The 16,298-nt window shown below is 34.0% G+C and overlaps 1 protein-coding gene across 1 annotated transcript in view; it reads right to left on the reverse strand.

Moving 5' to 3' along the window:
• GPR137C (G protein-coupled receptor 137C) overlaps nt 1–16,298 on the reverse strand; it is a 65,522-nt gene that overhangs the window by 14,484 nt on the left and 34,740 nt on the right. Inside the window, exons 2-3 of the mRNA XM_005899958.3 lie at nt 13,275–13,318; nt 11,517–11,745 (exon numbers count right to left, since the gene is read on the reverse strand). Of these exons, the coding sequence (XP_005900020.2) occupies nt 11,517–11,745; nt 13,275–13,318 (273 nt within the window). The remainder of the gene's footprint in view (nt 1–11,516; nt 11,746–13,274; nt 13,319–16,298) is intronic.

The following is a 16,298-nucleotide window of genomic DNA, read 5'->3' on the forward strand; positions in this document are numbered from 1 at the left end:
CAATTAATATGTTTGTTTCATAATATTTAAGCATTTAAATAAAAACTTAAAATATTAAATTTAACATTAAACTCATTTTACTCTAAATTAATTACATTTTAATTAATTAATTAATTAACTAATTAATCACATTTTACTCTAAAATGAAAAATTATAATTCTTTTCATATTTAAAAATGGATTATTCAAGAGACATGTGTACCCCAATGTTCATCGCAGCACTGTTTATAATAGCCAGGACATGGAAGCAACCTAGATGCCCATCAGCAGATGAATGGATAAGAAAGCTGTGGTACATATACAGAATGGAGTATTACTCAGCCATTAAAAAGAATACATTTGAATCAGTTCTAATGAGGTGGATGAAACTGGAACCTATTATACAGAGTGAAGTAAGCCAGAAAGAAAAACACCAATATAGTATACTAACACATATATATGGAATTTAGAAAGATGGTAACAATAACCCTGTGTACGAGACAGCAAAAGAGACACTGATGTATAGATCAGTCTTATGGACTCTGTGGGAGAGGGAGAGGGTGGGGAGATTTGGGAGAATGGCATTGAAACATGTATAATATCATGTATGAAATGAGTTGCCAGTCCTGGTTCGATGCACGATACTGGATGCTTGGGGCTGGTGCACTGGGACGACCCAGAGGGATGGTATGAGGAGGGAGGAGGGAGGAGGGTTCAGGATGGGGAGCACGGGTATACCTGTGGCGGATTCATTTTGATGTTTGGCAAAACTAATACAATATTGTAAAGTTTAAAAATAAAATAAAAATTTAAAAAATGGATTATTGGCTTAGGAATGGGGACTTATCTTTTTATTGGTACAAAGTTTCAGTATGGGATGATGAAGATGATCTGGAGATGGACAGTGGTGATGGTTACACAACAATGTAAATGTACTTTATGTCCATGAACTGTACATTTAAAAATGGTTAAAATGGTAAATTTTATGTTATGTATATTCATTAGAATAACAAATATTTTTCTCTACACACAGCTTCTCTGTTTACTTCTAAGATACTGAGAAAGTTGAAAGTGTTAGAATTCTCTGACTCAGTGAAGAAAGAAATCTATATAAAGTAACTAGGTGAAACTGATTTCCTGTTTTATCAAATGAAATGCAATGAAAACTACCTTTCAATAAGTTTTATAAGTGTTAATAATTTACCTTATTGTCTTTTGCGACAGAACATTTTGTCCAAGTTAAGCTGCAGCATCATTTTGAGATCAATCATTCAGAGATTAAAGCAAAACAACTGTAATTGTAAATGCAGGTGTGGTGAGCATTTAAATTCCACAAATTGTTTTTATAACTTTCCAAACTAGAAATTAAGAAACCATTCAGGCATTTTATAGGCGAAGTTGTTATACTGCATTGGGTGGCAAACCAGTCACAATAGCTGAGAGACTAGTAAAGCCTTGAAAAGTTAACATTGCTGAATGCCTCCTGGATGAAACATGCATTACCATTTTCCAAGATAGAAATTCACTGATTCAAAGATTTAACTAAAAACATAGTGATTTAATGTCTTATCAATAGATGTGTTACTATTTTTGCCTTAAAAATAAATAAATCTGATAGAGCAGGACTAATTTTGTTTGTATTCATCTGGTGTCAGCACCAACTAATCATACAAGAAGATACTCTTCTGGAATGCCTGAGAAGTACTACTGAAATATTCAAAGTGTTGAAAATTCTTCTGACCATTTATCCTGGGCCAATTGCGCTGATAATCTCACTAATGGTACAGAAACAGTCGAGGGTAAAACTGTGGGCTGTAGCACAAAGCAATGCAGTGGTACCAAACAGTATTGTGTTCTTTACTACTATGTACTCCCAGTTAAAAAAGAAAGTTCATTTAAGAATATCCCTGATGAAACAGTGAAAATATTTATTAAGTATTGACCCCCCAGTACCTATCTATTTACTATTCTGTGTGATTAGATAAGATATGCACTGAAGTAATTCTTCTGTATACTGAAGCACAGTAGATGTCTTGAGGAGAAGCACTTATGTGGTGGTGGTTTGACCTGTGAGCTGAATTTGTGAGCCACTTTTTTCATGAAATCCCATTTTCTACTTGACAGACAGCTATGACTATCAAGCTATCATTCAGACTTGGTTAATAAGCATACTTCTTTTTGCAAAAATAAATGAAATGAGCCTGTCATGTCAAAGAAAACATCTAATAATATTTATTGCCAATGATGAAATATGAACTTTCAAGTGAAAATTAGAATTTTTGAAAACCTGTAAGTACCTGTATCCACTGTAAGACTGGCAGTTTCCCAAACTTAAATACTTTCTTTGATGAGGTTGGTGGTGGTATTAACAAAAGTGATTCTGGATATTGTCTAATGAAATGTATCAACATTTTGAAGATCTGTGACCACTTTTCCTATGATCAATGCATGATGTTATAACTCATTCAAAGTGTAAGACAGACCAATGGAGAGTACAGAAAGTTCACTAATATGGCTTTAGATTCTATATGGCAACTAACCTTTAAGAAACCTCCACTTCAGAGTTTTGGTGTAGTATTAAAGAAGAATATCCACAATTATCTGAAAAGGCTATTTAAATTCTCCTCCATTTTCCAACTACATATATGTGTGAGGATGGATTTTCTTCATATACTTCAACCTAAACAACATATCACAACAGATTGAATGCAGAAGCAGACATGAAAATCCAGATGTCTTCTATTAAGTCAGACATTAAAGAGATTTGCAAAATGTATAACAATGTCAATCTTTTCACTAACTTACTTTTGTTTTGGAAAATATAATTATTTAGCATAAAAACATTTTATTCATGTTAACATAGAATAGATTTGTTATTGATATTTTAATGAATAAATGAATATTTTTAATTTATCATTTTTTCTAAAATGTATATATAGGTATATATAAGTTATATAAACAAAAATCTCTTTGGGGTCCTCAGTAATTCTTAGTATTGTAATGGGATCTCAATACCAAAACGTTTGAGAATCACTGCTCTAGGGATTATAAAATATATCCTTAACTTTTCATAGTCCAAATAATTGTTAATATTATACCACCTGGTGTAAAATATAAGAACTGCAACAATATAGGCCCTATCCTTTATGCTACAGTGCTGTAGTTGTTCTATATACTATACTGAGAATTAAGTATTATATCTACACACCTAAGCCTCACATTATCAATTTTGCTTTGCACAGTCATATTTATTTTAAAGAAATTAAGAAATTATATTTACCCACATATTTTTTATTTCTTGTGTTCTTCATTCCTTCCTGAAGGGCTAAAATTCAAGCCAATTTTATTCTTCTTCAGTCTGTAAAATTTTCTTAGCATTTCTTATAGTGTAGGTCTGTTGGTAGTGAATCTTCTTTGCTTTCTTTTTCTTTTATCTGAAGATGTTTTTACTTCTTCATGATTCTTAAAGAATATTTTTGCATGATATAGATTTTAGAATTGACAATATTTTTCTTTTAGCATTTCAAAGATATTGTTTCCATGTCTTCAGGCTCTATTACATCTGATGAGAAGTGATTGATCCTTTGAATCAATGTTCCCTTATGTATGTGTCATTCTTCTCTATTTGCAAAATTTTTTTTTTTTTAGGTTTTAAGCACTTCAGAGCTTCCCTGATGGCTCAGTGGGTAAAGAATTCGCCTGCAATGTAGGAGACACAGGAGACGTGGGTTCGATTCCTGGGTCAGGAAGATTCCCTGGAGGAGGAAATGGTAACCCACTCCAGTATTCTTGCCCGGGAAATCCCATGGACAGAGGATCCTGGCAGGCTACATCCAAAGGGTCACAAAGAGTTGGACATGACTGAGCAAATAACACTTTCACTCTCACTTTAAGCACCTTGACTACAATGAACCTAGGTGAGATTTTCTTTCTAGTTATCCTGATTGGGATTGCTGAGGTTCACGAAATTGCAAATATATGTCTGTCATCAAAATTGGAAAATTTAGGTCATATGTCTTCACACGTTTTTTTTCCAAATTTCATTTTCTTCCTCTTTTCCTTTGGGAATTCCAATTCTACATAATCTGACCCTGAGACTCTGTTCATTTCATTGTCATCTCCCCTCCCTGTCCCCCAGCATACTCTGGTCTTCAAATTGGATAATTTCTGATTGATTTAAGTTCACTGACTCTTCTTTCATCTCCAATCTGCTGCTAAGCCCAAGTAGTGACTATTTAATTTTAAATACTGTATTTTTAAATTCTAAACTTTCTGATAGTTTTAAAAAATAGTTTCTATTTCTCTTAAGAGTTCTTATTTATTCATTCATTCAAGTATTAATGTATATTTACTTCACATCCTTGAGCATATTATAAATCATTAATAAATTCAACATCTGGGTCAACATCTGGGACTGCCACCAATGATTGCTTTTTGAGTTTTTCTTTCTGCTCTTGAGTATGAGTTATAGTTTTCCTGTTTCTTCATATACCTAGTGACCTTGGATTCTGTTCTGGACATTGTGAGTGCCATGTTTTAGAGTTTGGATGCTGTTATAGTTTTCTAAAATATATTGATTTTTTTTCTTTTCCCTTAAAATTTTTTTATTTTTAGCAAATGATTAAGCTGGCTAGACTCAAATCTCAAACTGTCTCTCATGTATGAATAGCAGCTGAACTCTCAGTTCAATTTCTTTAACCTTCACTGTGCTGCTGCTTAGAGTATATCCTGAACACGTCTAGTTCAGGTATCAGATAAAAATTTGGCAGAGTTTAAATCAGAATTTGGACCTTCCTCTACTTGGCTGTCTTCTTCCTGAGATTTTCCACTGACTTTTCATCTGGAATAGTTTCTTGAATTTTGCCCTGTGATTCTTCAAGCAAGTAAAACAGCAGGTTTCTCTTCAAGTTTTGGCTGCCCCATGGACGGGACTTTTCCTCAGGCTAGAAGCTGTAAAAAACAGGAAACTCACGCAGTGTCAGTTCCTTCTTCTAAGAGGCTGCTCTCCAGTGTTGTCAGTGCTTTTTATATTTTTTCCAGGATTTATCTTTGCTTTCTGCAGAAGGTTGAGTCCAATAGAAGCTACTTGGCCAATAGCAGAAGTAGAACCCTGCACATGTTTCTGAATCCATCTCACAAATGCTATTTCCATTTTGAAATTAGAATGCCAAACTAAGCATCAAAAATAAGAAAACAAAGTAATCTCAATTAGTAAATTTAAAATGTATTTTGATAATTATAAGGCCTAAACAGTTTTAAAAATAGTTTCATGGTGCTAAGACATAGTGAAATTAGATCTCTGGCTTTAATGACTCTACTGTTACAGATAAGATGGCTTTAAGTTGATGAACTTTATGTCCATGGAAAAATTTAAAAATTCTGAAAATGCTGGCTGGTCTAGTAGAAGAATTTAGAAGTATAAAGGAAAGGTACTTGAGCTTAGGAAGAGATAACAGATATAAACCCAGTGTTGTAAGCAGGGATTTTTCAAAAGGGACAAGTGTGTGGTAGATTGGTTCAGCAACAGAATAGGAAATAAGACTTGCAGTATAAGAACTGGAATAATGAAGGCAGTAAATTAAAGAAGCACCACAGCTTAAAATGAATGAAAAAAATTCCAGTGACTCAAGAGAGAAATCAGAATACTGGGAAGGTAGCAATCATATCTATTATAGAGGATGATGCAGGCTCTGGTTTTTTGGGTTTTTTTTAACCATCATCCTCAACAAATTCTGGCAAAGTCATATTTCAGGGTGGTGGATGACAGACATTAATGGTATTTTAGCCTATTACTTTGGAGAAAGCAATGGCACCCCACTCCAGTACTCTTGTCTGGAAAATCCATGGACGGAGGAGCCTGGTAGGCTGCAGTCCATGGGGTCGCTAAGAGTCAGACATGACTGAGAGACTTCACTTTCACTTTTCTCTTTCATGCATTGGAGAAGGAAATAGCAACCCACTCCAGTGTTCTTGCCTGGAGAATCCCAGGGACAGGGGAGCCTGGTGGGCTGCCGTCTATGGGGTTGCACAGAGTCGGACACGACTGAAGCGACTTAGCAGCAGCAAGTAATCATAAACTACTTCTTTAGTCTTATAGGATCAGCTGGTCTCCATGAATGGTCAAAAATATAGTTTAGTTGAAAAGTTACTGTGTCTCTGCAAGATGCTGATGATGCCTTCCATCCCAATATAGTAATTAATATGGATCAAGAGTTAAGAGAACATGGGTCAGAAAGGTTTGCATAGTAATTAAAACTGTTAGACATTCAGGAAAGACAGACAGAAAATGCATTATTTGCAAACAGCTAACTAGGCAGGGAGACAAACTAACCTTGAGTCAGACAATGATTTGTTTTACACTCTTATCCAGATATAAAATTGTACATGTCCTTAATCAGAGATGTAAGGCTAAAAGCTCAACTTTTGTACTCACCCTAACTTTGAGTGGCCTTTCATACAGATAATCCCAACTTGCCATTATTTTGGCTCCTATAATGGCAAGTTGGGGTTATCTGCATGAAAGACCACTCAAATTAAATTAACTAATTTGAAACCTTTTTTGTGCCACTATTTTATCCATTAAAAATAACATGTCTCCTATATTCTTATAAATATGCTTATTTTTCCTAAAATGGAAATTAATATTAGAATAAAAATAATTTTATTGTATGTATTTTAATGTTAAAAGTTATATTATAATTCTGATTAAAAGTAAATAAATTCAAATATACCACAGAAAACAAACAAAAGAAAGGCAAAGCAAAGAGCAGTTTAAAAAACTTAATTGCTTGGGGCTGGTGCACTGGGACGACCCAGAGGGATGGTATGGGGAGGGAGGAGGGAGGAGGGTTCAGGATGGGGAACACATGTATACCTGTGGCGGATTCATTTTGATATTTGGCAAAACTAATACAATTATGTAAAATTTAAAAATAAAATAAAATAAAAAAAAAAAAAAAAAGAAAAAAAAAAAAACTTAATTGGAGAAAAGGACTAATACTGACAAATGATCATATTAATAAATATAATATATTTGTTTACCCTATAAAGAGTTTGTAAAAAGAAACATTTTATCTAAAGTTAATGAGACACAGTTGAAACGTTAGCAATATACAAAAAGTTTAAAAATAATATTAAGAAAAAAATAAAAAACAAATAAAAAGGTCATTATATACTTTCAACAATACATGTTCCAAAAATTTCTAAGAAAAATGACTCAATTATTATATGAAATGTCGGAGACTTCAACCCTTACAAAATCTGTGCAGAATGGAATATAAAGAGTCAAAATTAAACTATTTAAAAGAGAAATCCTATTCTCCAGTAATTCTTATCTTTTTCACTGTTCCTTTGGAGAATTTGATATATAGAGGATCTGTCTCCAGACACATTTTGCCAACAATTTTGGGTATTCAAGAACTTTTTGAAGCTACATTACCATTCTTTTGTATACATTAGGATCATAATAGCTAACATTTATAAGGCCGTCCTAAGTGCTAGGAATTATACTAAACACTTTATATGCATTTTAATATAATTTTTATAACAACATTATAAGGTAGGTACTACTCTTATCCTCAAACAACCTATGAGATCAACATTATCATTATTTTCATTTTACAGACCAGGAGAGTGACCATTAGAGATGCTGTTACTGAAACAGGAGGGAAGGTGGCAAGGAACAACTTTTAAAAGAATGATATAGTCATAGGACATGACAAAAACTAGTTAGAACCAACTAGGTCCAATGTGGCAGAAGATCTGACTTCCAGTGGACCTCGTTATATGCCCATCATAACACATTAGCAAAAGCTAAGTGACACACCCACCAGTGCCATGACAATTTCAAGCTGGACTGTCAAAACCAAAAGGTTGACAATAGTCCAATTCCTGGAAATCTCTGTCCCTGCCTCAAAATATTTGGAATAATCCTTCCACTCATTAGCCTATGAAATTACCCAATACATAAAAACTAACCACCCTGTATTTCAGGGCCTCTTGCCTTCTGAGATGGCCCACACTCCATCTGTAGATGTGTTTCTCTCTAAATAAATCCACTTCTTACCTATCACTTTGTCTCTCACTGAATTCTTTCTTCAGTGAAACATCAAGAATCTGAGTTTCATTAAGGGCTGAGACCAGGTGTGTGATATCAAGACCATGGGTTCAAATCCCAATCTGAACAATCTGCACAGTTTCATTACTTGTCCTTTTGCTCAATTGGTCATACAACCAATGAACAAGAGAGATAGGATCTATTTATATCCTTATCTCTCTGATCCCAGGGTTTTGGGTTTTTTTTTTTTTTTTTTTTTTAGCTCTTAATCACTATGATACACTGTCTCTCACTAAGGTCATTTCAAATTAATTAAAAAATCAATATATATGAAAAAGGATGGGGTAAAATGTGGGGATGGGGTAAGAATGTGAAATGAAATGAGAGGTAGACCCGGAACAAACCTGGGTATCATAAGATCACCTGTGATTGATATAAAGATGAGCCACAGATTTGCCGCTGCACAACACAGTAGCCAGGGAAAAGAACTTTAATATTTTTCTTGGTACTCAACTGGAGAAAAAGATCTTTTCTAGGGAACAACAACATAATACGATAAGACTTTAAGACAAACGTTTCTCACAAGAAATTTCTTACACATTTCCTGACATAGACCAAAGCATGATGTGCCAGTATATGTCAGGAAAGACAATTCTATCCAGGGTATAATGCAGTCTCAGAATACAACTCTATAATGAACTGGATTGAGCAGAGGATATATATGGAATAGATGGGATTATGGATAGATTGTATATCCTTCAGGTAATGTTTCTGGCAATTAAGCTTTTGAGTTTAAAAACTAATATTTTCTCCAACAAGAACCTGGAGTACAGAAATTCTACATTGTTCAGGAGGCCAGAGTCATATGCATGGACAATCATGCAGAGGGTAAAACTGATAACTTCTGTGGAAGTTAGGGGGCCCAAAGAGAACATATATCTGAATATTAGACTTTTCACCAAAGTGAAAGTAGAATAGTATCTATCTATGTGTAGAGATAATATCTAATTCACACCAATGTGTAAATATGTAGTATTTAAGACATGGCTGAAATCCAAAGGATGTTGCTATAATATACAGTAATGATATTATGGAAAGTTGCCAAGGCAGTACTTGAGAAAACACATTGCTCTAAATGCCTTTATTAGTTTAATTTAAAATAATAAATTAAGTATCTATATAAGAACATAGATATGGAACAAAGTAACAACCTTACATATGTAAGAAAATCAGAAACTGAAAGAGAAGAAATTAACTATTCAAAATCATAATAATGAATATTTAAAAAGCAAGTCAGAGTTGCTACTTTGAAAAAGAACCAAGTCACAGCACTGATCTAGTAGCTAAAAGAATAAAATTAAGAGAATTCAAACAGAAAATTATTTCTAAATTTTATTTTGGAGATGAAGAAGAAGGGACAAAATTAAGGTCATAAAAAGGAGAAACATTAAAGTTATGCCTTAAAGTTGGGTAAGATAAGGACAAACCACGGAATAAAGCACTGGGAGTGGAAAGACATTTTGGGAAGATGAAACAGCCTAAGGGTATAGAGACAGAGAAGCATACCTGTACTACTTAGAAATAAGGTTGGTAAGACTGAGATAAATCATGGAGGATCTCATTATCCTGATTATGTAGAAGAAGGAAGGCAGAATAAAGAGAAAAACAGAAGACCAAAGTCTGAACTTTAAGGAAACTCTCTTAGGGATAGCAAGAAACAAGGTCAGTTTGAAAGTGGAGGAGACAGATGCTCAACAAACATTTGCTAATTGAATAAAAGAAATGGCCATTACTATATATTGTTATAGAAGTCAAAAAACAAAAATGAGTCTAGAGATTTTACAAAGAAAATGTGAAAGCAAGATGATGTACTATTTGAATAAACCTAATTAGGAAAACCAAGAACTACAGAACAGTATAATACAAATAATTTACTATCTCATATTATATTTACCTTTATAGGTATGTATTTGAACATGTTTCTCTGTAGTGTTCCGAGAGAATTCTGAATACATGCACTTTTAAATTTAAGTGAATATCTTTCATATGATAGTGATGGGAAGGTATTTAATTCTGGAGGAATTATCAGATTAACTTCCCTCCTCACATTGGTAACTTAACTACATCCAGAGAATTCTGTATATCACAGTGAGCAAAACCAAACTTAAAAAGTTTCTAAGTATTCAGAAAACAAGCCTTCAAATTCAGCCTCATTTATTTATGTTTTGTCACTAGACCAAAGAGGTAAGGAATTTATCCTGATGTTGTCACACTATGAAAAGATGCTGTTGCTACATCAAAAGATTATGCACCACAACAACGGTGGTTGTATTCTTCTTAACACTTATATGGAAGCCAGAATTAACTAAAATATTTGACTTTTAGGAAGTAAACTGTTAGAAGTTGAATTAAAAAATTTCCAGGCAAGATTAATGGGTTTGAAAGTAAGTCTATGTCTCTCTCTCTCTTTCTCTCCTCTATTTCTATTTTTGTTTCTATATTTATATTTCTATTGATATAAGTTTAAAAAATAAAATTAAAATCTTCACCTAAACTTAAGGACAAGTTGATTTTCATGCTTTAGTAGGATTATATTAAGGGTAATAATAATACAGAAGTCTAAAAAATATTTCAGAGAACTGTTTAAGAAACTATCTTGCTTATTGTCAGTGAATAGGCAATGATGCCAAATTAAAGCAACCTCATATGTACATATAACCCCCCACCCCAATATCCATACGCATATACCCCACACCCAATGCCACATATACACTGTGATACCGATTCATCACTCATCCATACTGTCAATCAGCAACAGCAGAAACATTCATGGTTCTCTGTTAACAGGTTAACATTGGCTTTTGTTTCCTGACCCAAAAGTATCCGGAAAGGGAGAAGCAAGGCATTTATAAATTCAGTTACATGACTAGCTGTTTCAAATACCATAGGGACTTCATATTATGCAGTGAAGTAACATTTTCTAAAACTTTATACAAATAAACAACACTATACCAGTATGACATCTTGACATTGCTAACCCAAATATATATAGACATAAAGTGGTAAATCTGTTAAATGGCAATACTGCCACCCTTACTGATGAAACCTAAGTTGTTAGTATGGCAACTTAGTTAGTTGAATATCAGACTATTTGTGATACATTTGTATACATTCTGGCTTATGTAGTTTAATTATAGCCTCCAATGCAGAGGATATATCATAGAAAATACAATATGTTCAAGATAAGTGTCTTTGTTTAAAAAAACCATGGTTTAGTGAGCACCAATTTTTGAATACTTTTTAATTTCTTGTGACCATTCTTTCATGCTCAGAAATGTACCTGACATTCAGAATGCTTTTTAAAGAAATATAAAATTTCCATTAAAATATGGTTCATAAGATGAGGATTTGAAGTATAAATTTGTCAAGCATAAATTTAATGATGAGGATTTGTCAAGTATAAATTTAAAAAACACACTTACCTTTGATTCGAGGTAGACATTTGCTGATGACATTTTTGTAATTTTGCATATGTAACTAACTAAAGAGATGGCACAAAGAATAAACAGGCTATCATTAATTAATGCTCGAACAAACACAGTCCATTTCAACTGATTTTCTGGGACATCTCCATGGACTAACATCGCGCAAGTCAAGTTCACCACTAAAAAGAGAAGGCTTGCCAATATAAAGCCCAAATGCAACAGAATTCTGAAAGAAAAAATGAATTTATTAGATTTTTATAAAACTAATGAGAAGCTAAATTTAATACTGAATTAGTGTGTTACTTTAAGTACAATAATTCCTTCAGTTTAAACTGTTTATAATTTCATTAAATACAAATTTAATAATTACACAGAGTTACTTAGGATATTTTTGCAATTATGATATTAGTAACTAAGCCATTTAAAAATGGCATCAGATTTTAAACCATGAGTTTAAAAATAATCTCATGTGGACTTGAATTCAGTTGCCTCTATCAGGAAGAGTAATATAGGATTATCTTAACTAATTAAAGTAATCCTGAATTTTTCATTTTGTAACTGCTGAGCATATTTTCATTGACCTTTCCATTCTAAGAATTAGCAGGCTTCTAAAATTTGCTTGGAAAATTAATATACCATATATAAATTTAAATTGATCACTAATATTAACTTTAGAAGGTAAGGGAAATGTGTTTTAAACAATTCTCCCCTTTATGAACATCTGATTATAGCAAACATTTATTTCAAACAAGACTAAAGAGGAACATAGGGACAATATATGTAGAGTTTCATATACCCATCAATATCTCATCTTCTTCTAAAGTGGCATATTTATTATGCATACAGAACTACTCCCAAAGTAGAATGCTAAACTACTTCCCCTTAAGAAAAATTAGACCACTTCATAAAAACTCTTCAGGTAAGGTGTGGCTCTCTGTATCAAGTAGCTGGAACAGCTATCTATACGAAAGTAACTCAATTCAAATACATTTATACTCCAAATTAACACGATCAAGAAATTTATTTGCCATTCTAGTAGCCTCTACTTTGGATTACTTTTACTAGTGGGAATCATAAAACATTGTTTGCCTTTGTAAGTAATTTACACAAGGAAAATGGAAGGCAATGTGTAATCTGTAACAATCAATCTTTATTAAGTATACATGCAAAATACAAGGATTCTAGTTTGAGAAGTTTAGATCTTAATATTCTCTCAGGTTAAATAATAAAAATAATAATTATATAGCTTGAAACCTAAAATGAACCTTGAAATTATCCATACATCCAGGGAATTATAGTGGTTTAAGAAAAAAAGCATCAAGAGGTTAGACGAGGAGCACTGCTGGCAAGTTTATAGAAGAACTGGTCTGAAACCCAAGGCTCCTGACTCCCCAGTTTAGCAATCTCATTTTTGAGGTGAATCAGTACAGAAACATTAAATATTTCATGGAATGACACTATACATTCTCACTCCAAACAGCATAATCTGATTATGAGAGTATAGTCGATCTTGAGAATTTGTGGACCCTATGAAACTACATTTGACATCTGAAGTGGGACAGTGGCAGAGCACCAAAACAGGTATGCTGCAGCAATACTGCTGAGGGGGGAAGGCCAGATTACTCAGTTCACTTTCTGTGAACTAATCTAAATGCATGATCTTCTACAAAACTGCTAAAGCCTTCAACTACCAAGCCTTCTACCTTGAGAAGTATACTGTAAACAAAATTTACATATGCTACTCATGAAACTTACTTGTGTTTGTCAAGTTCAGTTGCACATCTGACTTTACATATAACCTATAAAGAGAGTATAGAAAAAAGGTTTTGAAAACATGTGTAATATAGTATTTTTAAATTTGCTTTGAATATGTGTTTCAAAGTGATACAACAAGTAATAATAGCAAGTAAACCTCAAATGTTAACAGTTCAACCATTGAAGCAAAAATAGGCAGGTTTTCAAAAGCTTAATATAATAAATTAATAACTTTCTTTGGTATAATTTTAAACTTGAATTTCTATCTTTAAATTTTAAAATTAAAATTTTTAAACTGAAATAATTCAGTTTCAATATGTAATATTTTAAACTGAAATAAATATACATTTATTGAACTTTTATTTTGAGCCAAACATTGTGCTGGATGGCTTGTAACCTATTTTAAATTATCTTAAGATGGAACAACTTACTTAAATATGAATATGGCTGAGTGTTCTCCAAATATTATTTCCCTTTAAGATGAAATGAAGTCATTAAAGGAAACAAAGGACCAAAAAATGAACACAAAGATGATGAACATATATTTAGTAAACTTACTTCTTTCATAAAGTCTTGCAAAAGGCAGGTCCTCAAATACTTGATGAATCAAGATTAAGCGTAGATAAGGTGAATTTGAAATAAACATGGTAACTTCTGAGAACATGGGTGGAAGGTCTAAATTCCTGACTGGTTAATTTGGATTTTACTTTTTATATAGTGGGAAGATAATGAAGGTTTTCATGTAAGCACTCCAAAATACTTCATTAATCTGGCATCAATGTACAGGCAACCACAAAGAAACTAGGCTAAAAGTAGAAAGACTAGGGACTTCCTTGGCAGTCCAGCAGTTAAGACTCTGCACAACTGCAGGGGGCACAGGTTTAATCCCTGCTTGGGGAACTAAGATCGCATATGTCCATATGAGGCTCAGCCAAAATAAATAAACGTAGAAAGACTAGCTACAAGACTATTGAAATAGATAAGAACTTTGAGTGGGGGTGGGAGTGGGGTTGGGGTGGGGGAGTCTAGAAAGAGGCAAGTACAGAAGGTTATAAAGAAACCTAATGTTAGTCTTTTAATAACTTATTGATTTCATTCAAACAACTACTGAGCACACACTATGAAAGGTACCATGGATTCATAAACCTAGTAACTGTTTCTGCCCTCAAGGAGCTCAGTGTATGAAAGACAGAGATAAACCAACTATTTTGAAACATGGTGATATCAATGCAAAAGATACTGTCACAACATCTAAGAAGGCAGAAAGACTAATTCAGTCTAGGAATGCATTGGAGAAGGAAATGGCAACCCACTCCAGTGTTCTTGCCTGGAGAATCCCAGGGACAGCAGAGCCTGGTGGGTTGCCGTCTATGGGGACGCACAGAGTTGGACATGACTGAAGCGACTTAGCAGCAGCAGCAGCAAGGCGAAAGAGGAGAGATTGTCTAGAGTCAGTGAAAGTGAAAGTCACTCAGCGGAGTCCAACTCTTTGCGACCCTATGGACTATACAGTCCATGCAATTCTCCAGGCCAGAATAATGGAGTGGGTAGCCTTTCCTTTCTCCAGGGGATCTTCCCAACCCAGGGATAGAACCCAGGTCTCCTGTGTTGCAGGCAGATTCTTTACCAGCTGAGCCACAAGGGAAGCCCAAGAATATTGGAGTGGGTAGCATATCCCTTCTCCAGCGGATCTTCCCAACCCAGGAATCGAACCCAGGTCTCCTGCATTGCAGGTGGATTCTTTACCAACTGAGCTATCAGGAAAGCCTGTAAAGAGTGGTTTTCCTCATAGTGGTTTTGATTTGCATTTCTCTGGTAATGAGTGATGTTGAGCATCTTTTCATGTGTTTGTTAGCCATCTGTATGTCTTTTTTGGAGAAATGTCTATTTAGTTCTTTGGCCCATTTTTTGATTGGGTCGTTTATTTTTCTGGAGTTGAGCTGTAGGAGTTGCTTGTATATTTTTGAGATTAGTTGTTTGTCGGTTGCTTCATTTGCTATTATTTTCTCCCATTCTGAAGGCTGTCTTTTCACCTTGCTAATAGTTTCCTTTGATGTGCAGAAGCTTTTAAGGTTAATTAGGTCCCATTTGTTTATTTTTTGCTTTTATTTCCAATATTCTGGGAGGTGGGTCATAGAGGATCCTGCTGTGATGTATGTCGGAGAGTGTTTTGCCTATGTTCTCCTCTAGGAGTTTTATAGTTTCTGGTCTTACGTTTAGATCTTTAATCCATTTTGAGTTTATTTTTGTGTATGGTGTTAGAAAGTGGTCCAGTTTCATTCTTTTACAAGTGGTTGACCAGATTTCCCAGCACCACTTGTTAAAGAGATTGTCTTTAATCCATTGTATATTCTTGCCTCCTTTGTCAAAGATAAGGTGTCCATACGTGGATTTATCTCTGGGCTTTCTATTTTATTCCATTGATCAATATTTCTGTCTTTGTGCCAGTACCATACTGTCTTGATAACTGTGGCTTTGTAGTAGAGCCTGAAGTCAGGTAGGTTGATTCCTCCAGTTCCATTCTTCTTTCTCAAGATCGCTTTGGCTATTCGAGGGTTTTTGTATTTCCATACAAATCCAGAAATTATTTGTTCTAGCTCTGTGAAGAATACTGTTGGTAGCTTGATAGGGATTGCCTTTGGGTAGTATACTCATTTTCACTATATTGATTCTTCCAATCCATGAACATGGTATATTTCTCCATCTATTAGTGTCCTCTTTGATTTCTTTCACCAGTGTTTTATAGTTTTCTATATATAGGTCTTTAGTTTCTTTAGGTAGATATATTCCTAAGTATTTTATTCTTTCCGTTGCAATGGTGAATGGATTTCACAGCTGCGATCCAAAAGTCTACAAATAATAAATGCTGGAGAGGGTGTGGAGAAAAGGGAACCCTCTTACACTGTTGCTGGGAATGCAAACTAGTACAGCCACTATGGAGAACAGTGGAGATTCCTTAAAAAACTGGAAATAGAACTGCCTTATGATCCAGCAACCCCACTGCTGGGCATACACACTGAGGAA

The sequence above is a fragment of the Bos mutus genome, chromosome 10, assembly GCF_027580195.1.
Source record: "Bos mutus isolate GX-2022 chromosome 10, NWIPB_WYAK_1.1, whole genome shotgun sequence".
NCBI lineage: Eukaryota > Metazoa > Chordata > Mammalia > Artiodactyla > Bovidae > Bos > Bos mutus.